The following is a 23,275-nucleotide window of genomic DNA, read 5'->3' on the forward strand; positions in this document are numbered from 1 at the left end:
TCCGAAACATGACCCGCCAAACTGCGGTTCTTAACTTCTTTGGGGTAGGGGGCAGTATTTTCACATTCGGATGAAAAGAGTGCCCAGAGTAAACTGCCTGCTACTCAGGCCCAGATGCTAGGATATGCATTTTATTAGATTTAGATAGAAAACACTGAAGTTAAAAAAAATAATTGAATGATGTCTGAGTATAACAGAACTCATATGGCAGGCAAAAACCTGAGAAACAAATCCAATCAGAATGTGGGAAATCTGAGGTTTGTAGGTTTTCAAGTCTTAGCCTATCTGATATACAGTGTCTGTGGGATCATATTGCACTTCCTAAGGCTTCCACCTTGTTTCAGGCTTCTACTGTGAAGTAGGAGAGAATGAGAGCTGATTGAGTCATGGGTCTGCCAGAAGGCCATGTGCTCAGTCAGGTGCTCGCCCGTGAGAGTTAGCTCCGTTCCCTTTCATTTCTAAAGACAAAATAATTCTCCAGTTGAAACATTATTGAAGATTTGATAAAAACATCCTAAAGATTGATTATATACATCGTTTGACATGTTTCTACAAACTGTAATATAACTTTTTGGACTTTGTCTGGACCTAGTGCCTGCGCATTTGGATTACTGTACTAAACAAAAATGAGGTATTTGGACATTAATTGCTTGTGTTGATCTCTGAACACTGTACTCAGATTATTCCATGGTGTGCTTTTTCCGTAAAGCTTTTTTGAAATCTGACACAGAGGTTGCATTAAGGAGAAGTATATCTTTAATTCCATGCATAACAGTTGTATTTTCATCAACATTTATGATGAGTATTTCTGTAAATTGACATAGCTTTCTGCACTTTCACCGGATGTTCTGGAGGCAAAACATAACGCGCCAATGTAAACAGAGATTTTTGGATATAAATATGAACTTTATCAAACAAAACATACATGTATTGTGTAACATGAAGTCCTATGAGTGCCATCTGATTGTTAGTCATTAATTTGCTCCCCATTTCTGCTTTTTGTGACTCCTCTCTTTGGCTGGAAAAATGGCTGTGTTTTTTTGTGACTAGGTACTGACCTAACATAATCGCATGGTATGCTTTTGTCGTAAAGCCTTTTTGAAATCGGACACTGTGGTGGGATTAACAAGTTCATCTTTAAAATGGTGTATAATACATGCATGTTTGAGAAATTTTAATTATGAGATTTCTGTTGTTTGAATTTGGCAACCTGCACTTTCACTGGATGTTGGTCAGATGGGACGTTAGCGTCCACCCCCAGCCAAACCTTCTCATAACCCGGGCCAATTGTGCACCACCCTATGGGACTCCCAGTCCCTGCCTGTTGTGACAGTCTGGGATCGAACCCGGGTCTGTAGTGACGCCTCAAGCACTGCGATGCAGAGCCTTACACCGCTGCACCACTCGGGAGGCCTCTTATAAAAATAAAAAGAAAGTGTTCTCTAAACATTAAGAGTGTGTTACGCAGTTGTAGATGCATGATTACGGCTGAGAAAAGCAACAAATATTTTGGAATTAAACCATGCAGCCTCTTAAAATCATATCAATATGTAAAACACTGGTAATCATATGGAAATTCTTACACTGTTTTGGCATGAAAGCAATAGTGTTTTGGCATGAAAGCAATAGTGTTTTGGCATGAAAGCATGTAGCTGTATATCATTGTGATGTTGTAGGAGTCTGTTGTGACTCCTGTCTCTCTCTAGTGGTCATTTGACCACATTACATCACTGTACAGTACATCTTCCTTCAGCAAACTATTTTTAGTGAATGACAGTTACATAACATTAAATAACAACATAAAATCAGTCAAAACATTGACAAGTTTGATCATTAAATCACACATTAAAACATTTGATCAATCCTCAACCTAGCTTATCAATAACCACTGGTTATATGGTGGGTGAACAATTTGCCTTACATTACTTTGCAGTATAATGACTTGACAGTGACTCAGCAGACAGACGGGGATGGTTAGATAGAGCCTTTGCTAGTCTTAGGATGCCTCAAATAGCACCCTATTCACTTTATAGTGCATTATGTTTGACCAAAGCCCTACGTGACCCCCTTGTCAAAAGTAGTGCACTATTATATAGGGAATAGGGAGCAATTTCACCCCATTCTTAGGGTGCCTGATGTGGTATAATGACTTAACCGTGACTCGTCAGCAGACAGACCAGAATAGCTCGATGCTTACTTTGGCTTTGTGGAAGAAGTGACGGAAGCAGCCTCTGGGATCCTGCTGGGAGGTGCTGGCCATCTCCAGGATAAACTGCATAGCAACAGCCTGGTGAGCGACCTGCTCCATCAACGCCTCTTTCTGTGGTTGAATAGATCAAAGTGGAAAAAAATGTGAATTCATCCGTATAACACAAATCAAGTCTGTAGGTTATACTATAAAGTCAATAAAGTCAATGTTTGTAAACCTGAACAAATATCTGTCAGGAGAAAGGGAACAGGATAGAACCTCTAACATAAGTGACCCATAGTCATAAGTATCAAATTAACTCATTCAGAAATGTAATTTGTTAGAAAAGATGCTGAAGGATCAGTCTGGCCTTTTAACAATAGTTAGATCTGTCGGTCAGTAAACAATAGTTTACACATCAACTCTGAACAGGAAACATACGGCCGGCTGATATTGGTGTTTAGAAATCTAAAAATCTATTGTATCAAATTCTAGCTGCAAATAAATTCACAGGACAGTGTGATGTTTTTCTGACCTCGTCGGCCTGAAGTCTAAAGCACCAGAGGATCAGGTAGTTGGCCGTCTCCTCACAGATGAGGTGATGCAGGTCAGACAGGAAGCGCTGGCTGTCATCCCACCTCCGCAACATGCCTGACCAATCACAATGGAGACACATCGGACCAATCACAAGAGAGACAACGGACCAATACCATTCCACAATGCCACACCTGCTGCATCACCATGATAAACTGTAGATTAAACATTTCACTCACCAAAATGTCTCAATTCTTTTTCATACTTCTGAACAAAGGTTTTGCTCTTGTCGTGAACCTCCAATTCAACGTTTTTACTATTAATAATACTCTATAGGAGAAGGAAAGAGAAGCACAGTCCACTGAGAAGAGGGTAGCAGCATTCCAATATAGCGACCGGAGTATGGACGAACAGGTGTGTCGAAAGAAAAGGGTGTGTGAAAAGGAGTGGGTCAAAAAGCACTGATAGTTTGGACTTTGTTTTTAAGAAAGAGTCAGTTGTATTTCACTGTTAGTTTAATAACTGAAAATGTGTAAAACTGACTAAAAGTATTGATGGTGGTGTACTGTTTCTTCATGAGTTGTATGCGTGTGCTTACTGTGACGGTCACACTAATATTGGCTACCACGTAGTTACTTCGCACGCAGTTGCCAGACAATAGTGCTTGGTCAAGCGGGAGTGAAGGGCACTGTGTCACCATTCATGCCCTACCCATTGAGTAATATGTATGTAGTCTACACATCAAGGTGACATCTAGATGGCTATCAATATGAGTTACTTCTTGTGTAGGCTACTTTAGTACTTGAAATAAATAAATAAAAAACAGTGTGAGAAAATGAACGGCCATGTTAGTTACCGCCGGCGACAGTAGGAAGCATTTCACGTCGGCAGGCACGTCGATACAACACCGGTGCACTGGTCGCTGTCTTATCGACTCCTAGTGCAGCACAATCAGTCACGCAAAAAACGGTCGAGTGGCAACAAATCTGCCCAATTAGCCGAGTCGCTATACACACACCCACTCCTTTCGACACACCCACACTCCGGTTGGCATATTGGGCTGCAGCTACACATACTTGATTCATTCCTCGCTTTCTCCTCTGACCTTCATTCAATGTGTTTTGATGAAGTGAGAAGGGCATACAAAAGGCATCAAGGAGATACAATTTAGATTGGCCCCCTTACCGCCTGGAGAAAGATCAGAAGTGTACTGATCAGGTAGGTAGCTTAGAGAAATCTAACTTCGTTTACCTTTTTTTTTTTCTTCTTTTTTTTCTCCAATGGGAAAATAATTGCATGTCCATGATTCCTCACATCTTTTCTCTTCGACCTTCTTAAAACCCATTTGATCAGAAGTTCTGAGGGGAGGGATCATGGACTTTCTCATCCAATGGAGTTTGAGGAGGCGGCGAATAACGCAAGGAAATGCAATTGAGATTCCCCCAACGTGTCTGTAGGTTCCCTTTCAGTCAGCAACTTCGGTAAAACATACTATGGGGGAGGGGGGGGGGGGTGTTGCACTCTTGCAACTTCAGTAAAACATACTATGGGGGAGGGGGGGGGGGGGGGTGTTGCACTCTTGCAACTTCAGTAAAACATACTATGGGGAGGGGGTTGAAGGATCTACAAATCACAACTGACAATGAAATCCATGCCTCGCTGGAAGCTCCGCCTTCCACATTTGATAAGCATGATAATCGGATTCATTCCTTCACTTATGCCATTCTTCACTTTGGTGTGAACAGGAATGATTCAAGCTACTAAAACAAAATGTCTTACACGGAACCCAAACCGGCTGCGCATGTGCGCCATCGTGTGCTATCGTGCATAAATGTATTTTGTCCCCCTACACCAAACGCGATCACGACACGCAGGTTAAAATATCAAAACAAACTCTGAACCAATGACATTCATTTGGGGACAGGTCAAAAAGCATTAAACATGTATGGAAACCAATGAGGAGATGGCACGTGAGTACCTGCTTCTGTAAACCAATGAGGAGATGGGAGAGGCAGGACTTGCAGCACGATCTGCGTCAGAAATAGAACTGATTTCTATTTTAGCCCTTGGCAACGCAGACGCTCGTTGGCATGCGCGAGCAGTGGGGGTGCAATAATAATTGAATAACATGGATTTCTAAATTTATTTAGCAGCGCACGCGACGTGTCCGGTGTTACGTTGCACCAACTAAACTGTCCCTTTGTGGTAGACCAAAACCTGAGGACTCTTTCACTGCAGCCGACGTGGGCAAAACATTTTAACGTGTTAACCCTCGCAAGGCTGCAGGCCCAGATGGCATCCCCAGCCGCATCCTCAGAGCATGCGCAGACCAGCTGGCTGGTGTGTTTACGAGCATATTCAATCAATCCTTATCCCAGCCTGCTGTTCCCACATGCTTCAAGAGGGCCGCCATTGTTCCTGTTCCCAAGAAAGCTAAGGTAACTGAGCTAAACGACTACCGCCCCGTAGCACTCACATCAGTCATCATTAAGTGCTTTGAGAGACTAGTCAAGGACCATATTTATTTATTTTACCTTTATTTAACCAGGTAGGCAAGTTGAGAACAAGTTCTCATTTACAATTGCGACCTGGCCAAGATAAAGCAAAGCAGTTCGACAGATAAAACGACACAGAGTTACACATGGAGTAAAAACAAACATACAGTCAATAATGCAGTATAAACAAGTCTATATACAATGTGAGCAAATGAGGTGAGAAGGGAGGTAAAGGCAAAAAAGGCCATGATGGCAAAGTAAATACAATATAGCAAGTAAAATACTGGAATGGTAGTTTTGCAATGGAAGAATGTGCAAAGTAGAAATAATTTAAAAAAATTATTATAATAATTTAAAATAAAAAATAAAATAAAATAAAAATAATAAATAATGGGGTGCAAAGGAGCAAAATAAATAAATTAATTAAAATTAAATACAGTTGGGAAAGAGGTAGTTGTTTGGGCTAAATTATAGGTGGGCTATGTACAGGTGCAGTAATCTGTGAGCTGCTCTGACAGTTGGTGCTTAAAGCTAGTGAGGGAGATATCACCTCCACCCTACCAGACACCCTAGACCCACTCCAATTAGCTTACCGCCCTAACAGGTCCACAGACGACACTCTCAACCACACTGCCCTAACCCACCTGGACAAGAGGAATACCTACGTGAGAATGCTGTTCATCGACTACAGCTCAGCATTTAACACCATAGTACCCTCCAAACTCGGCATCAAGCTCGAGACCCTGGGTCTTGACCCCACCCTGATCGTGGACTTCAGGAAACAGCAGAGGGAGCACCCCCCTATCCACATTGAAGGGGACAAAAGTGGAGAAGGTAGTAAGTTTTAAGTTCCTCGGCGTACACATCACGGACAAACTGAAATGGTCCACACACACAGACAGCGTGATGAAGAAGGCGCAGCAGCGCCTCTTCAACCTCAAGAGGCTGAAGAAATTGGGCTTGTCACAAAAAGCACACAAATTTTACAGATGCACAATCGAGAGCATTTTGTTGGGCTGTATCACCGTCTGGTACGGCAACTGCTCCACCCACAACCGTAAGGCTCTCCAGAGGGTAGTGAGGTCTGCACAACGCATCACCGGGGGCAAAATACCTGCCCTCCAGGACACCTACACCACCCGATGTCACAGGAAGGCCATAAAGATCATCAAGGACAACAACCACCCGAGCCAATGCCTGTTCACCCTGCTATCATCCAGAAGGCAAAGTCAGTACAGGTGCATCAAAGCTGGGACCGAGAGACTGAAAAACAGCTTCTATCTCAAGGCCATCAGACTGTTAAACAGCCACCACTAACATTGAGTGGCTGCTGCCAACATACTGACTCAACTCCAGCCAATTTAATAATGTAAAAATTGATGTAAAAAACATTTTACCTGTATTACCTGCATTTTAACTGATTTTACCTGTATTATTCAAAAACAAAAAATACTGTCAAAAAAAACTGTGATATATTTTGGCCATATCATGCAGCCTTATTTAATACACAAGTGAATTTGCCCCAATACTTTTGGTCCCCTAAAATGGGTGGGGACTATGTACAAAAAGTGCTGTAATTTCTAAACCGTTCACCCGATATGGATGAAAATACTCTCAAATTAAATCTTAAAGTCTGCACTTGAACCTTATAGTCATTGTATCATTTAACATCCAAAGCACTGGAGTACAGAGCCCAAACAGCCAAATTGTCACTGTCCGAATACCTTTGGAGCTCACTGTTCATTTCCCCATAGTATGTTGTACCGAAGTTGACTGACAAAGGGAGCGTAATGTAATGACTATAACTACTGTTCCCTAAAGGAGGGAAATGAGGCACGACACCTAAATGGCCCTGTGCCCTCCCCTCCGGGGCTCTGAAGAGAGGTTTTAAATTGAAAGAATTGAAACCAAGCCTCACACCTATCACCTGTGGTAGGCGGGGCTTCCACCGAGGCGTGGATTTCATTGGCCTTGCCAGGCGTGAATTGTCAATCCTGCAACAGAACACGCAAGTGTGCAACTCCCCATAGTATGCTGTACCTTGTTTTCCCTCCTTCGGGGAACAGTAGTTATAGTCATAACGTTACATTATCTAAGGCTGTGTCTAGACTTGACAGTTCATGCAGCTTTAGTATTCTGATCATGAATTCCAAACCCCTCCTGCATATACACCTACATTTAAAATTGGTCTACCATGTCTGGATTCCTTTTTCCCTGGCTATATTCAAATGTTAGTATACATTGTACAAACGCTGGTGGGAGGAGTGCTGATAACGTCACCCACTGTATGTGCTTTCGGTAGCCTGATTGGGGGAGGTTCTCCTCAGTCTGGACACACACACAATGCATTCCTAACCACCTCTTGAAGTGGTCAGCCAGATCTGAACACTATCAGACCACAAAGCGACTTGGTGTCTAGAGCGGTCTTTCAATGCGATCTTTGATTCTGATAGCAGAAGTCAAATGTAAGTGTCAAGTGTAGACACGACCTTAGTTACCTTGTCAAACATGTCCCGGCTGCTGTCAGCGCTGAGCACGGGGCTCCTGCTCCCTCCCAGCATGCTCTCCTTACGGCGCCACTCATGTTCTGTCTGCGAGAGCTCCGATTGGCCGGCGACAGCGCGGGCACGCTCCTGTTCGACGCTCTCGGAGCCGTGCAGCTCCATCCCACACAGCTGGTCCTGAGCCTCCACTAACTGCCAGCTGGAAACGGAGGCCTTCACACACTGCTGCTGCCTCTGGCACAGGGACACCATGGACTCTGCACTGGCATCCTCCTGGAAGAAGATAATTAGCTTATTATGAACTGATATCCGAATATCTTTGTAAGGAGACCCTCACACACTGTAGCTGGGTTTGGCGGCGGCAGCAGCACCAAGGGGGTCACAGAGCAGAGGGGAGAAGAGGTTATAAACAACTGATATCAACGTATCTTTATATTTTATTCTGCTGCCATCTCTGGCACAGAGACCCGGTTCTCTACACCACCATGGTCACAGAGAAGACAGTAACTTATGATTGATATCTGAAAATATTGTTGACATTACATTCTGCAGCAGAATATTACATCTACAATAATCATGGCCAGTATTCCTAAAGACTCTCATTCTCCTCCTCCTGATGACGATGCATTGCTGGAACTCTGTTATGGCGAACTGTGTGCAATAGTTGTACATGGACATGTAAAACCAGAGGTTGTGAGCTAATAATAACATGAACACCACCCACAAGCTTCAGCTGTCAACTCAATACCGCATTAATGGATATAACTATCAGGGAATAGAGATGACAGCACACACTAGATATGGATGCTTATGTTATCCACAGTAGCTGGGAAAGCTATGTAAGTAGCTAGCTGTTACTGCTTGACTGGCTAAAGCAGAATTACAGCAAGTATTACTGAGAAACAAATTTGGTGTAGCTAGCTAGTGCCATATTCACCAATTTGCTGTGTAATACCTGTAGACCACTGTAAATTAGTCAGTGACACTCACTTGTCTGGGTTAAGGACGACTGGCTTAGACTCGCTGATGTCAAACCTGGCAATGAGACAATGTCATGAAAATAACCTGACAAGCTAGCTAAATCGTATTGAGTTTAATTGGCTGGCTACTAGCTAAATAACTAGCTACTGTAACGTTAGTGTATGTTCAGTCATTAAACGTCGTTCGTTAAGTAGAAAGTTACAAATGAAGGGGTCGGACTCAATTGCTCAGACTCGTTTCCATTGTTGACATTATGTAATGTACTTGACTTGTTAGCTAGCTAACTAATTACATACTGACTGTAACTATTATTATTACTGATTTAACATCACGTAAGGGTTTATCGAATAGCTAGCGGCAGGCTAAACAACTAGCTAATAACAGGGGAGGTGGTGGGTTGGCTTGCCTTTATTTCCTCCATGACTGACGTAGCTACCAAGCTGGCTAACAATAAAGTAAAGAATGAATTGGTAAATGTGCATTGGCATTTAGCCTCACAATACCTGCAGTGATGAGCTGTGAAAGCTACTTGGCACAGAAGAGGCAGAGGCACTGTAACCCTCTTCTTCTTCGGGAAACATAGGGGAGTTTCCAGTCCCGAACCACTCCATCGCTGCTGCTGCTCCGTCTCGACCCGCCCAAAACACCGAGGCCGAATCTATCAATTGGGAAAATATCGATATCGCCTAAGTTCTTCCAAAGAAAGGCAAAGCGCTAGCAAAAGTGATATTTGGATCAGAGCACAAATACACAGCAGCCTCCATGCTTTTATTCAAGTACCACGTGGTGAGGAACTTTGATCACGTGGCAAATATGTTTTGGCATTTTATTTATTATTTATATTGATGACCAATTTTACTATACGTGTTTTAATGTAGAGCACGTTTCAGGACAGAAATAGCCGAGCATTTCTGTACTTAAAAATAAATGAAATCGCCGTGAGATTATTTTCTTAACGGGAGGAAACGTTTACCTGTTTTCAAATATCTATGTAAGTATAAAATTATATCATGATTAAAAACTACCAGGTAGCCATTTCCATCACTATACTATCACAGTGCCATCCGTTTTGTCACCAAAGCCCCATATACTACCCACCACTGCGACCTGTACGCTCTCGTTGGCTGGCCCTCGCTTCACACTCGTCGCCAAACCCACTGGCTCCAGGTCATCTACAAGACCCTGCTAGGTAAAGTACCCCCTTATCTCAGCTCGCTGGTCACCATAACAGCACCCACCGGTAGCACGCGCTCCAGCAGGTATATCTCTCTGGTCACCCCCAAAACCAGTTCTTCATTTGGCCGCCTCTCCTTCCAGTTCTCTGCTGCCAATGACTGGAACGAATTACAAAAATCTCTGAAACTGGAAACACTTATCTCCCTCACTAGCTTTAAGCACCAGCTGTCAGAGCAGCTCACAGATTACTCCTTTGCACCCCATTATTTCTATTTCTACTTTGCACATTCTTCCACTGCAAATCTACAATTCCAGTGTTTTACTTGCTATATTGTATTTACTTCGCCACCATGGCCTTTTTTTGCCTTTACCTCCCTTATCTCACCTCATTTGCTCACATTGTATATAGACTTATTTTTCTACTGTATGATTGACTATGTTTGTTTTACAACAACACAGAGTTACACATGGAGTATGTGTCGAACTACTTTGCTTTATCTTGGCCAGGTCGCAATTGTAAATGAGAACTTGTTCTGAACTTGCCTACCTGGTTAAATGAAGGTTAAATAAATAAAAATATTACATTATATTCTATTCTGTTATTTTCTAAACCTCGCGAGACATAGACGAGAACGAGAACTTGGTGGTGTCCGTTCTGAATCCTTCCGGGCAAAACCTCTATCATTTCAATTTCATTTCCTTGCTAGTGCTAGCTAGCTAGAGGCAAGTTATAACGTAAGTCTATTTTTTCACCTTCAAAACATTGTAAGATAGCATGTATTGTGGTTAATTCGGTTAACATTCAACCCATGTCACATCACATTGACATAGAGTTGATAGGTAGGTAACGTTCACACGTGAGATAAATGCTTTAAAATGCTAGCAAGCTGCCTTGCTAATTTGTGGCCAGCTGGGTGGGCCAGCTAGCTAGTTGGACATGGGTTAGCGAGCTACTAGTAACAACCCACCATGCATAATATGTCACATCTCGCACCACTCTGGGCTAGTTGTCAAATTAGTGAACATAACAGGATGTTACAACAGAGAAGATTCTCTTTGGGTACATGTTGTGTATATTTCCTCATCTAGTATGAGCCGTCTAACAGGGCTTCCCATCATGCTGTACTGTTCGATAGTGGCCAATAGGTGGCAGGAGAGTACAGTAGAGCGCCCTGCATCAGAGTCCGCTGCTGCTGTACGAGTCAGTTGTGAGAGCCAATAACATACCACGAGGAGAGAAACAGTCCAGCCAGACGTCAGACCTAAAATAACATCCTCAGCCTCAAAAGCATGTCTCACAGCCAGCTGGCAGCAATGCCCTTTCGTGGTCTGCTGTTCCCACAGGGTGTGTGCCCGCAGGGACGCTTCAGCTCTGGTTCATAACTTGTTAAAGTGAAATTCTGAAATATGTAGGACATGGGTCTTCAACCTTCTGCTGCCCATGGACCCCATGTCAGGCAAAATGGCGTCCCAGGGACCCTCATCACACGTTAGCAAAAAAAATGTTGCTCCAAATGTCTTGTCTTATCATCAGGTGAATGATAATAGCAAGGAGAAGTAATCAACATTTGAAAATGAATAGATTTGGTATAGTTAAAAAAAAATTGCCCTCCCACATTATAGTTGGAAAATGAAATGTAAACTCTAACATAGGAGTTACCTTTCTAGCTAATAGGCTAACACATTTTTGCTAATAGTAACTGTTTAGCTGGTAAACAAAGGTTAGCCATGTGTTGGCAAAAATGTATTAAGTCAAGAAAGCTTACCAGCAGCCAGCACCACTTGCCGCACTGGTAGCCTATTGACTGGTAGCCTGTTGACTGGTAGCCTGTTGACTGGTAGCCTATTGACTGGTAGCCTGTTGACTAGTAGCCTGTTGACTGGTAGCCTATTCGTGGGTGCTTTTTCAAAGCCTATGTCAGATGCTCCAGTGAGTGTATTTGACTCCAGTGGGTGTAATTTGCTCAAAATTAGGAGTTGAGACATAAAGTTAGTTTATTCTGTTGTTGCTAGAGATATTCATGACAACATTCATGACAAAATGTATGGACCCCTTGTAGTATCTTGGACCCCCGATTGAATACCCCTGATGTAAGATAAGGGTTTTTTCAAGTTAATTCAAGTTATTATTTTTTTATAGTGATAGAGGAAGAAATCGATAGTCACACACCGGGATATTATTTGAAACAAAATCACAATATTATTTTTGTGCTAGTCAGCTGTACTTGCACCAAAACTCAGTATTTTTTTTCTTAATAGCTCGTCCTCCATCTTTAAAAAACAGATTGTCTCCTTATTTAAAAAGATGGAGAACAAGCTATGAAGGAAACCTACTGGAGTTTTGGTGCAGCTAAGGGCCATCTAGCGCAAAAAAATATTTTGCGATATGTAACTATTTTTCCCCCAATCACTAATATGAATACAGCTTGTGAGAAGTTCTGGTAATAGGGTAGCAACTAGAGGTCGACCGATTAATCGGAATGGCCGATTAATTAGGGCCGATTTAAAGTTTTCATAACAATTGGAAATTGGTGTTTTTGGGCGCCGATTTCCGATTATTTTTATTATGATTTTTAAAATGTTTTTTTTTATACCTTTTATTTAACTAGGCAAGTCAGTTAAGAACACATTCTTATTTTCAATGACTGCCTAGGAACTGTGGGTTAACTGCCTTGTTCAGGGGCAGAACGACAGATTTTCACCTTGTCAGCTCAGGGATTCAATCTTGCAACCGCACAGTTAACTAGTCCAACGCTCTAACCATTGCACTCCACGAGTAGCCTGCCTGTTACGCGAATGCAGTAGAAGCCAAGGTAAATTGCTGGCTAGCATTAAACTTATCGTATAAAAAACAAGCAATCATAATCACTAGTTATAACTACTGATCCAGTTTAGCAGGCAATATTAACCAGGTGAAATTGTGTCATTTCTCTTGCATTCATTGCATGCAGAGTCAGGGTATATGCAACAGTTTGGGCTGCCTGGCTCATTGCGAACTAATTTGCCAGAATTTTACGTAATTATGATATACATTGAAGGTTGTGCAATGTAACAAGAATATTTAGACTTAGGGATGCCACTCGTTAGATAAAATACCGAATGGTTCCGTATTTCACTGAAATAATAAACGTTTTTTTTCTTTTCGAAATGATAGTTTCCGGATTCGATCATATTAATGACCAAAGGCTCGTATTTCTGTGTGTTATTATGTTATAATTAAGTCTGATTTGATAGAGCAGTCTGACTGAGCAGCAGCAGGCCCGTAATCATTCATTCAATTAGCACTTTCGTACGTTTTGCCAGCAGCTCTTCGCAAGCACAGCGCTGTTTATGACTTCAAGCCTATCAGCTTAATGGCTGGTGTAACCAATGTGAAATGTCTAGCTAGTTAGCTGGGTGTGCGCTAATACTGTTTCAAACGTCACTCGCTTTTAGATTTGGAGTAGTTATTCCCCTTGCGCTGCAAGGGCCGCGGCTTTTGTGGATCGATGGGTAATGATGCTTCGAGTGTGGCTGTTGTCGATGTGTTCCTGGTTCGAGCCCAGATAGGGACGAGGAGGGGGACGGAAGCTATACTGTTACACTGGCAGTACTATAGTGCCTATAAGAACATCCAATATTCAAAGGTATATGAAATACAAATGGTATAGAGAGAAATAGTCCTATAAATACTATATTAACTACAACCTAAAACCTCTTACCTTGGAATATTGAAGTCTCATGTTAAAAGGAACCACCAACCTTCATATGTTCTCATGTTCTGAGCAAGGAACTCAAACGTTAGCTTTTTTACATGACACATATTTTACATGGCACATATTACTTTCTTCTCCAACACTTTGTTTTTGCATTATTTAAACCAAATTGAACATGTTTCATAATTTATTTGAGGCTAAATAGATTTTATTGATGTTTTATATTAAGTTAAAATAAGTGTTAATTCAGTATTGTTGTAATTGTCATTATTACAAATAAAAACAAATAAAAAAATTGGCCGATTAATCGGTATCGGCTTTTTTGGTCCCCCAATAATCGGTATCGGCGTTGAAAAATCATAATCTGCCGACCTCTAGTAGCAACTATGTCATTTAAATGAATATAACAAAAATAAATGTGAAAATTATTTGATCAGAAACTGAAAGAAAAGAACTCTAAATTTCTAATGTGGATGAAATTATGGTTTGAGTTTGGGATGCATAAATGAACTTTAGTCAATAACTAATTAAATGTTCCCAGTCAGGAAGTGTCTACGCATTATATTGTGAATTCCCACCAATCAGGTGCTGCTAATCAGGCCTGCAATGCCAGTCAGGGTGTGTCCCCATTCACCCTGATGTTTGTTTGTATACCAGAACAGGCATTCCCGTCTGTTGCTGAACTCAACTACCAGTATATATCTCCCCCCAATACTGTCTCCCCCTCCCTCACATTGTCTCCCCTCCTCCCCCCTAGGAACGTGAGACCCCTCAGACTTACGACGCAGCACAACCCACTGGAGAGGAATGAGCCAGGCGACGCAACAATTGGGTCAGTAGTTAAGCCAAACAAACACTTGTCTGGGGCCTACACACACGCATCAGTCCAGACACCAAGCTTAAATACACAAGCACACATGTTCTGGTATGGTTTTGCCTCTGTCGGAATGACAGGAAGGATAGTCCCGGCAGGTGTAAAGGTATACAAGTTGAACCACACACACACACACCAAACTCTCTCTTTCTTCTGGAAAATGTGAAGTCCAAGATGGACAAAGGGGGTGCTGTTGGGGCTGTGTTTCTGGACCTAAGGAAGGCTTTTGATACTGTTAACCATGAGATTCTCATCACAAAATTGTCCAAGTTAAACTTTTCCCCTGATGCCTTGAGATGGATGAAATCATACCTTGAAGGCAGAACTCAGTGTGTCAGAGTGAGCAATGAGCTGTCGCCCACTCGTAGCTATGATGTGGGCGTGCCCCAAGGGTCAATACTGGGGCCCCTCCTGTTCAGCCTGTACATTAATGATCTGCCTTCTGTCTGTACTGGGTCTGAAGTTCAAATGTATGCAGATGATACAGTGATATATGTGCATGCAAAGAGCAAACAACAAGCTGCACAAGAACTCACTACTGTAATGGTCCAGGTTACAAAGTGGCTCAGTGACTCGTGTTTGCATCTCAATGTGAAAAAAACTGTTTGCATGTTCTTCACAAAGAGGGCAACAGATGCTACTGAGCCAGATGTCTATGTGTCAGGGGAGAAGCTCCAGGTGGTATCCGATTTTAAGTACCTTGGCATCATACTTGATTCCAACCTCTCTTTTAAAAAGCATGTGAAAAAGGTAATTCAAATAACCAAATTCAACCTAGCTAATTTCCGATTTATACGAAATAGTTTGACTACAGAGGTAGCAAAACTGTACTTCAAATCTATGATACTCCCCCACTTAACATACTGCTTGACTAGTTGGGCCCAAGCTTGCTGTACAACATTAAAACCTATTCAGTCTGTCTACAAACAGGCTCTCAAAGTGCTTGATAGGAAGCCCAATAGCCATCATCATTGTCACATCCTTAGAAAGCATGAGCTCTTGAGTTGGGAAAATCTTGTGCAATACACCGACGCATGTCTTGTATTAAAGATCCTCAATGGCCTGGCTCCCCCTCCACTCAATATTTTTGTTAAACAGAAAACCCAGACATATGGCAGCAGATCCACAAGGTCTGCCATGAGAGGTGACTGTATAGTTCCCCTAAGGAAAAGCACCTTTAGTAAATCTGCATTCTCTGTGAGAGCTTCCCATGTCTGGAATACACTGCCATCAGACACACATAACTGCACCACATATCACACTTTCACCAAATGCTTGAAGACATGGCTAAAGGTCAATCAGATTTGTGAACATGGTCCCTAGCTGTGTGTTGCCGCTCTCCATGTTGTCTGTTGTCTGTAGCTTGTGAGGTGTGGAAATACTTTGTTGCTTTTATGAATTTTGTCTTGCTGCTTTTTGTTTTATGCTGCTCTGTCTGTATGCTACGTCTTGCTTGTCCTATGCTGCTCTGTCTGTATGCTATGTCTTGCTTGTCCTATGTTGCTCTGTCTGTATGCTATGTCTTGCTTGTCATATGTTGCTATGTCTTGCTTGTTCTATGTTGCTATTGTCTATATTGTAATTGTTTTTAATAACCTGCCCAGGGACTGCGGTTGAAAATTAGCCGGTTGGCTAAAACTGGCACTTTTACTGAAATGTTGATTAATGTGCACTGTCCCTGTAAAAATAAAAATAAACTCAAACTCAAGTGGAGTGCTCCTCCATATACAGCTCTGAGTCCCTGCTTACCTGTCACTCAGCAGCTCACCCAGACAATTGAGAAGCGACATGTTCCACATTCCTGAGCCCCCCCTCTTTTTTCTCTCTGTGGATTTAGGTTGGGGGATAACTGCTAAAGTAGAGAGAATAGCAACGGAGAGGGAGAAAGATGTATACGATTTCTATGAAGTGTGCTGTGTTCTTCTGCCATGCATTGTGTTGTGCTTTGCTTTGGTGAGTCTGGAAAGTATCTCTGCTGTGTAGGCATGAACCAGCTCTGATCCATGAAGACCTGAGAGTTAAAGTGTGGGTAGGGAGAGAAAGAAAGAAAGAAAGAAAGAGAGAGAAGCCCTTTGGTCTGCTTTCCCAGGCTGTCCGTCAGGAAGGCTGGATTTTGTACACCGTGACCACCGCGTTGCCCTTTCCTGGGGAAATCCGAGACAAACAGACAGCAGTGGGGGGAGGGGAACAGGAACACTAGGCCTGGGAAGGAGAGGAGGGGGGAGAGCGAGGCAAGAGCTTTTGGGAATGCTTAGGAACATACCCAGTCTACACCTCCCCTTTTGTTACAAGGCCTTTTTAAACCCCAGCCCTCCAAAATATGTGCCCTGTCCTCTGTTCTCAGAGGGTGTTATGGCTTTAAATCTAACCAAAAGCAAAGCAGAACTGCTCCAAAACCCGGTCAGTAACCCTAAACAACTGCTGTTAATACTGTCCTATCCCACTCCTTTTGAGTTCATGATAATCCAGTTATTCTTAAAAACTGACAACGTTTTAACTCGTTTGCAGTTGTCCCCACAGTGACCGTACATACATCAGTTTGCTGATGACACAACCGTGGTAGGCCTGATCACCGCATTCACATCGACGGGCTGTTGTGGAGGAGGTGGAGAGTTTCAACATCATGAAACATGGTGTCCACATCATCAACAAACTGTCTTGGTCCAAACACACCGAGAAAGTTGTGAAGGGGGCACGACAACGCCCTTTCCCCCTCCAGGAGACTGAAAATATTTGGCATGGATCCCCAGATCCTCTAAAAGTTCTGTAGCTGCACCGTCGAGAGCAGTTGCCTGGTATGGCAACTTTTGGTTACTGGCCCAATGCTCTAATCACTAGGCTACCTGCCTCCCCTAAACCTCTACAGGATCAGTGTCCTTCCCCACGGGACGGTTAAGCTAATGTAGACTAATGTGATTAGCATGAGGTTGTAACATTTCCCAGGACATAGACATATCTGTTGTGGGCAGAAAGCGCAGCAAAGACATCTTTACGTAGCAAAGACATATAGATGACCTGGAGCCAGTGGGTTTGGCGACGAATATGAAGCGAGGGCCAGCCAACGAGAGCATACAGGTTGCAACTAAGGCTGGGAATGTCAATACAGTCAAACTAGCTAATAGGCTAGTGTATCTATTTAGGTAGCAAGCTAAAACTATGGAGCCTAACGTTAGCCAGCTAGCTGGTAGGAGGATGTCATGTCATCTCCTACATTCGCAAATTCACTCTGGCTTTCTACTCCAATTCAGAGCACTCTCGTCTGTGTGCCAGAGCGCAGAATAGCTGATGAATTTACGATCGCACAACACCCACTGAATATGACCTGTGTCGGTAAACGTAGGCAAAAAAAAGTCATAGTTAGTCACGAACCCTCTAGATAACATGTAAACAGCCTGGCTAACCAGCTCTGCTAGGGCGAGTAAACTGGTCAAAGTGAGGTGTTCTCTCATTTGTGTTTGAAAGGAGCAAGCTAGCTAACTTTAGCCACTTAGGTGTTTGGTTGGGATAAGCAAGCATTGGCAGGCAAGCTGCAGAAGGATTAATAGGCTACAATTCTACATCGTTTCAGTGCAATTTCATTCAGGTGTATTTTGTGGCTTTTGGCAAATACGTTTTAATGATTTTAAAGTCTCGCTGTTGCTACTGCCTGTAAACACACAGTCCAGTTCAAAGTAAATGATGGCAGGCTTGTGTGGCAATTGGCTTGTTTGTATAAAGGCCTACTGTAGCTCTGATTGGTCTGTGGTGCACCAGTTTGCGTCGACTCCGGTCCTGGACGAGACGGATGTTTTATTTACTGTCTGAATGTACGTCCGCTTTCCTACTCTATATTGTTATATAATTTTCACATGCCTTACTATACGTAATTCACAAACATTCTAAGAATTTGTGAAAATGACCATGTCTAAGTGCTGGCTTGTCAGAAAATGTTTTTAAAAGTATAATATTCTTCCTGGGGGGTCTATATGAACCGATTTTAAAAGTTGTCATGTTGCTAAAATTCTGTCAGTTCCACTTTAAGTAGTAGTGATATAAACATTGATGGAGTGGTTAGTGTAGCAATAGGCTGACTTCAGAAAGCACATGTGCTAGTGTGTTTGTTATGCTTCAGGATTCGGGAGGTTAGGCTTATCTAGTGTGAGTGAAAAATGGAGCTGAAAGAGAGTGAGAAACACACTAAGCTGGTTGGGTGAAGGGTTAGGCTGGTAACCCCTATGCCAATGACAGGTTGGGGTGAGAGGTCAGTAGGGGTCAGTGTGTAACCCCATATCAACTGTGTGACCTCCAGGTGCTGACCCCACGGCACTGAGAGAACAACTCTTTGACTTCTGGACCAGGAAAGAGCTAGAGCCGGTGAGACAGAAAGCTGCATTTACAGTGTGAATGTCGTCAACTTCACAGTGTGTGTGAAGAAAAAGCTTGAGGGAAGGAATGAGTGAACAGTGCATCATCATGTCGCATGCCAGGTCTATACTGGGTATATCTATGAGAATGTTGAGTGAATGACTCTGCGTCTGAAATATTGTGTAAAAGATCAAGCCTCAAGATTACAATCTCTCAAACAGACATGCATTGTTTGTAGATATTGACTAACTGTGCAAATTGTGAGAGATGTTGAATGAGAAAGGGAAAGTGTGTGACAGAGTACTGTGAGTACCAAAATCTATCTAAAACAAGATTCAATACTTTAATGCCATGCCAAACAAAGTGTTATACAACTGATAGCTTTATGTGTGAATTTGAGATTTTAGCATAAAAGTTAATATGCAGAGATTGATTTGACACAGATGGAGAGTGTGTATCTAAACCCCCCCCTTCCATCCATCTCCTCCCCTGTCCTCTCAGCTGCGAGCTGTAGCCTTCAAGGGATTTTCAGACTTCCAGACACCCCTAGAGGACCTGCTGTGTGTCCTGGAGGGCTGTCCAGGCAGGCAGAAGGGGAAGGCCACCACCATGGGCCACAGCATCCTCATGGAGTTTGAGCGCTGGAGACGCACACATCCCAAGGTCCGTCTCAGTAAAGGAAAACAGCACGCTCAGTTCCACTGAAGATCCTCTATTGTAAACAATTATAAAGGGTGCCAGGAACCAAAAATAGTTCACATAAAATGGCCAGCACTTTATTTCACTTGAATATGATAAAAAAAATTGTGTTGATTGATGAAAACAACAAACAATTGAATCCATTTTAGAATAAGGCTGTAACGTAACAAAATGTGGAAAAAGGGGTTAGGGGTCTGAATACTTTCCAAAGTATTGTATGCTTGTGGTTTATTAATTAAGACATGTCGCTACTTTGAGCTAAAGAAAATAATCACGAAGCGTCATTTGTAAATCTCACCTACCTCCAGGTGACCCTCCAGGCCGTCCCAGAGGTCTCTAAATTGGGATTGCAGCGTCGTGCTCTCAGCCTTCTCACGGACGCCCAGCCCAGCTTCATGGATCCTCTCATAGACATCTACCAGCTGGGGAATCTGGACCGGAGCATCCTGAGGCTGCATATCATCAAACTGCAGGCTGTCAACTGCTACAGGGAGGTGAGTTGGTGTTCTGCTATTCTTCTTCATCTGGTTGTTGTTGTGTGACGGGGTGGATTGGAATCAAATGGGTTAATCATGATGTAGTCAGACAAAGCTATATTAGGTTAATGAATAAAAACTATACACCTTTTTTTGGGGGGGGGGAATCAAAATGAATGTTTGGGGATTTTCACAATTTAAATAAATGTTTTCATTGTTTTTCAGGCTGCGTTGTTAAGCATGAAACTGGAGCTTCAGAATGAAGTGGATATGGAGGAGGTGAGCGATCAGAACCTGTTATTAAAAGCAAAGTTGTGTGTTGGTACTAAACCATGACCCCCCCGTGTGTGTGTTGCAGATGTGTGTCCCTCTGATTCTACAGGACAAGCTTCCTATGGCCGAGTCGTTTGTAAGGGGCCATCCTAGACTGGAGGAACGTATGGTCACACTGCTGGACTCCTGGTGCCATCCTGACTTCAGCATAGCACAACTACGCAGGTATTTTGTGTGTGCGTGCGCGCGACTCTTTCTGTGCGTGTGTGGCATTAGTGGGTGGTTTATGTTTCCTTGTGCTTCACTGCAGGCATTTTCCCCGCTTGTCCCTCTCCAAACATCAAACTGATCAAATCCAGCCCAAGATGCTCAGCAAACAAGTGTTTCGACTGATGGAGAAATTTAACATTGACCCAGGTGTGTGTGTGTGTGTGTTCGTTCTGATAGTGCCCATGTGTATCACCGATCATCAGTGTGCCTGCTCTACATTTTCATTGGTTTCAATGGTTTCACTTTGCAGGCCTGTGTCCCAACTCTGTGTACAAGCGTAAATCAGACTCCATGCGTTTCCTCATGTATAAAAGGTTTGTAGAGGTAAGCAGCAAACCTGGGTCCTTTTAATGTGATACATTTCAGTCCTTTAGCAGGCATTCTTATGCACAGTTACTTGCAATCAGGTCGATTAAAGTATGTTACCTTATGTTCTGTGAGGCCTCTGCTTCCCACCCCATTCACATGTCCTCACTTCTCACCGTCTCTGACTTTCAGAAAGGCATGTCAGAGGAGAACTGGAGGGACCATGTACAGGTACGACGTGTGAAATCAGCTTCTCTTTTTGCTTACTTTAGTCTTTTAAAAACACACACAACAGGGCCCATGCATGATATAATCTCAGTATCTCGGTCATTGGTTGGTTGGTTGATTGGTGTGTGTGTTCAGTGTTCACTACATTGACGAGTATGGTCAGTCGACAGTGGCAGACGACCCAGAGCTGCAAATCCAGTTGGTTGAGTTGATGGTTAAGTATGGTGGGATGGTCAACGCTGCCCAGTGGTCACTACACTACGGTCTCCCCAAAGATCGTCTGCCGTTTGGGGTGTGGGACACACAGGAGAGCCTACCACCCTCGCTGAGGTACAGAGCTGTAGAGAGAATGATGGAAAATAAATGTAATCTATCAGTCAATCTACGTCTCTGTTGTCCGCTGTCCACATATTTCTCATATATTCATTCATTCAATCCTCTGCCTCTTCTTCAGGGAGGTATCTAAAGGCTGCAATGCTGAGTCGTGGGACCCGTCCCAGGCACACCGTGATAGGTTCTACCAGCTGCCAATCACCAGGGACCATGTCCACTTCCTGGAGACTGTGGAGGGGCTACATCGCTGCAGAGACACAGTGCTACAGGTATCAATCAATCAGAGAGGTGGTTCCACAGATGACTCCTCACTGGCTTGTGTGTGTGTGTCCGACAGCACGTCATTTTAATTTATAAAGGGTCTCTTGTAGAAAACTTGCAGACTAAATCCCATGTAAGCACCTATGAAAAATGTAAACAGTGTAAAATAATAGCATTTATCAAATCAAATTTTATTAGTCACATGCACGGAATACATCAGGTGTAGAACTTATTCACAACCCCAAAATATCTTCCCTGCTCTCCCCTGTTCTCCAGCCTGGTTGTATAGTAGGGGTGGATATGGAGTGGAGGGCAGGGTTCGGTGCAGTGTCTCCCCAGCAGAGGGTAGCTTTGATCCAGCTAGCAGTGCCAGGCCAGGTGTTCCTGTTGGACCTGTGTGCCCATGGATTCTCTCAACATAACATCACTGTCACCTTCATCAGGAGCCTCTTCTCTGCTACCACGGTCCTCAAGCTGGGTGAGTGAAGGGATTGGTGTATATTGGATTTATTTTTGTCTTCAAAACATTTGTGGAATGGGTCTTGATATGCCTTCTGTTGTCTGTCCATGTGTCGACCAGACCTACAGTACCAGTTAAAAGTTTGGACACACCTACTCATTCAAGAGTTTTCTCTATTTTTACTATTTTCTACATTGTAGAATAACAGTGAAGACATCAGAACTATGAAATAACACATGGAATCATGTAGTAACCAAAAAGTGTTAGACAAATCAAATAAACTCAGCAAAAACTGTCAAATGCGTTTATTTTCAGCAAACTTAACATGTGTAAATATTTGTATTAACATAACAAGATTCAACAACTGAGACATAAACTGAAGAAGTTCCACAAACATATGACTAACAGACATGGAATATTGTGTCCCTGAACAAAGGGGGGGTCAAAATCAAAGTAACAGTCAGTATCTGGTGTGGCCACCAGCTGCATTAAGTACTGCAGTGCATCGCCTCCTCATGGACTGCACCAGATTTGCCAGTTCTTGCTGTGAGATGTTACCCCACTCTTCCACCAAGGCACCTGCAAGTTCCCGGACATTTCTGGGGGGAATGCCCCTAGCCCTCACCCTCCGATCCAACAGGTCCCAGACGTACTCAACGAACACTAATATTCCTGTTTTGTAGGAAATCACACACAGAATGAGCAGTATGGCTGGTGGCATTGTCATGCTGGAGGGTCATGTCAGGATGAGCCTGCAGGAAGGGTACCACATGAGGGAGGAGGATGTCTTCCCTGTAACGCACAGAGTTGAGATTGCCTGCAATGACAACAAACTCAGTCCGAGGATGCTGTGACACACCGGCCTAGACCCTCTACCTCCAAATCGATCCCGCTCCAGAGTACAGGCCTCGGCGTAACGCTCATTTCTTTGACAATAAACACGAATCCGAACATCGCCCCTGGTGAGACAAATCCGCGACTCGCCAGTGAAGAGCACTTTTTGACAGTCCTGTCTGGTCCAGCGACGGTGGGTTTGTGACCATAGGCAACGTTGTTGCCGGTTATGTCTGGTGAGAACCTGCCTTACAACAGGCCTACAAGCCCTCAGTCCAGCCTATTGTGGACAGTCTGAGTACTGATGGAGGGTTTGTGCGTTCCTGGTGTAACTCGGGCAGTTG

The 23,275-nt window shown here is 43.2% G+C and overlaps 2 protein-coding genes across 3 annotated transcripts in view; one reads left to right on the forward strand and one right to left on the reverse strand.

Annotated features, from left to right (window-relative positions):
- The window catches only part of LOC109892343 (hsp90 co-chaperone Cdc37-like 1), a 52,040-nt gene extending 42,537 nt beyond the window's left edge, over positions 1-9,503 (reverse strand). The window contains exons 1-5 of the mRNA XM_020484820.2: positions 9,206-9,503; positions 7,716-7,994; positions 2,962-3,052; positions 2,724-2,839; positions 2,198-2,320 (exon numbers count right to left, since the gene is read on the reverse strand). Coding sequence (XP_020340409.1) covers positions 2,198-2,320; positions 2,724-2,839; positions 2,962-3,052; positions 7,716-7,994; positions 9,206-9,313 — 717 coding nt within the window. The 5' untranslated portion in view covers positions 9,314-9,503. The remainder of the gene's footprint in view (positions 1-2,197; positions 2,321-2,723; positions 2,840-2,961; positions 3,053-7,715; positions 7,995-9,205) is intronic.
- Positions 9,504-10,511: 1,008 nt separating this feature from the next.
- The window catches only part of exd3 (exonuclease 3'-5' domain containing 3), a 65,447-nt gene continuing 52,683 nt past the window's right edge, over positions 10,512-23,275 (forward strand). Inside the window, exons 1-13 of one of the 2 annotated variants that reach the window (XM_020484813.2) lie at positions 10,512-10,613; positions 14,331-14,405; positions 18,736-18,800; positions 19,293-19,454; positions 19,799-19,984; positions 20,192-20,245; positions 20,325-20,464; positions 20,550-20,656; positions 20,760-20,833; positions 21,008-21,046; positions 21,207-21,373; positions 21,498-21,645; positions 21,914-22,115. In XM_020484813.2, the coding sequence (XP_020340402.1) occupies positions 14,381-14,405; positions 18,736-18,800; positions 19,293-19,454; positions 19,799-19,984; positions 20,192-20,245; positions 20,325-20,464; positions 20,550-20,656; positions 20,760-20,833; positions 21,008-21,046; positions 21,207-21,373; positions 21,498-21,645; positions 21,914-22,115 (1,369 nt within the window). In that variant the 5' untranslated portion in view covers positions 10,512-10,613; positions 14,331-14,380. Of the gene's footprint in view, positions 10,614-12,581; positions 12,692-14,330; positions 14,406-18,735; positions 18,801-19,292; positions 19,455-19,798; positions 19,985-20,191; positions 20,246-20,324; positions 20,465-20,549; positions 20,657-20,759; positions 20,834-21,007; positions 21,047-21,206; positions 21,374-21,497; positions 21,646-21,913; positions 22,116-23,275 lie in introns of those variants that run through there. The other variant, XM_020484815.2, reaches the window with a different exon arrangement.

The sequence above is a fragment of the Oncorhynchus kisutch genome, linkage group LG6 (assembly GCF_002021735.2).
Source record: "Oncorhynchus kisutch isolate 150728-3 linkage group LG6, Okis_V2, whole genome shotgun sequence".
NCBI classification, from domain to species: Eukaryota; Metazoa; Chordata; class Actinopteri; order Salmoniformes; family Salmonidae; genus Oncorhynchus; species Oncorhynchus kisutch.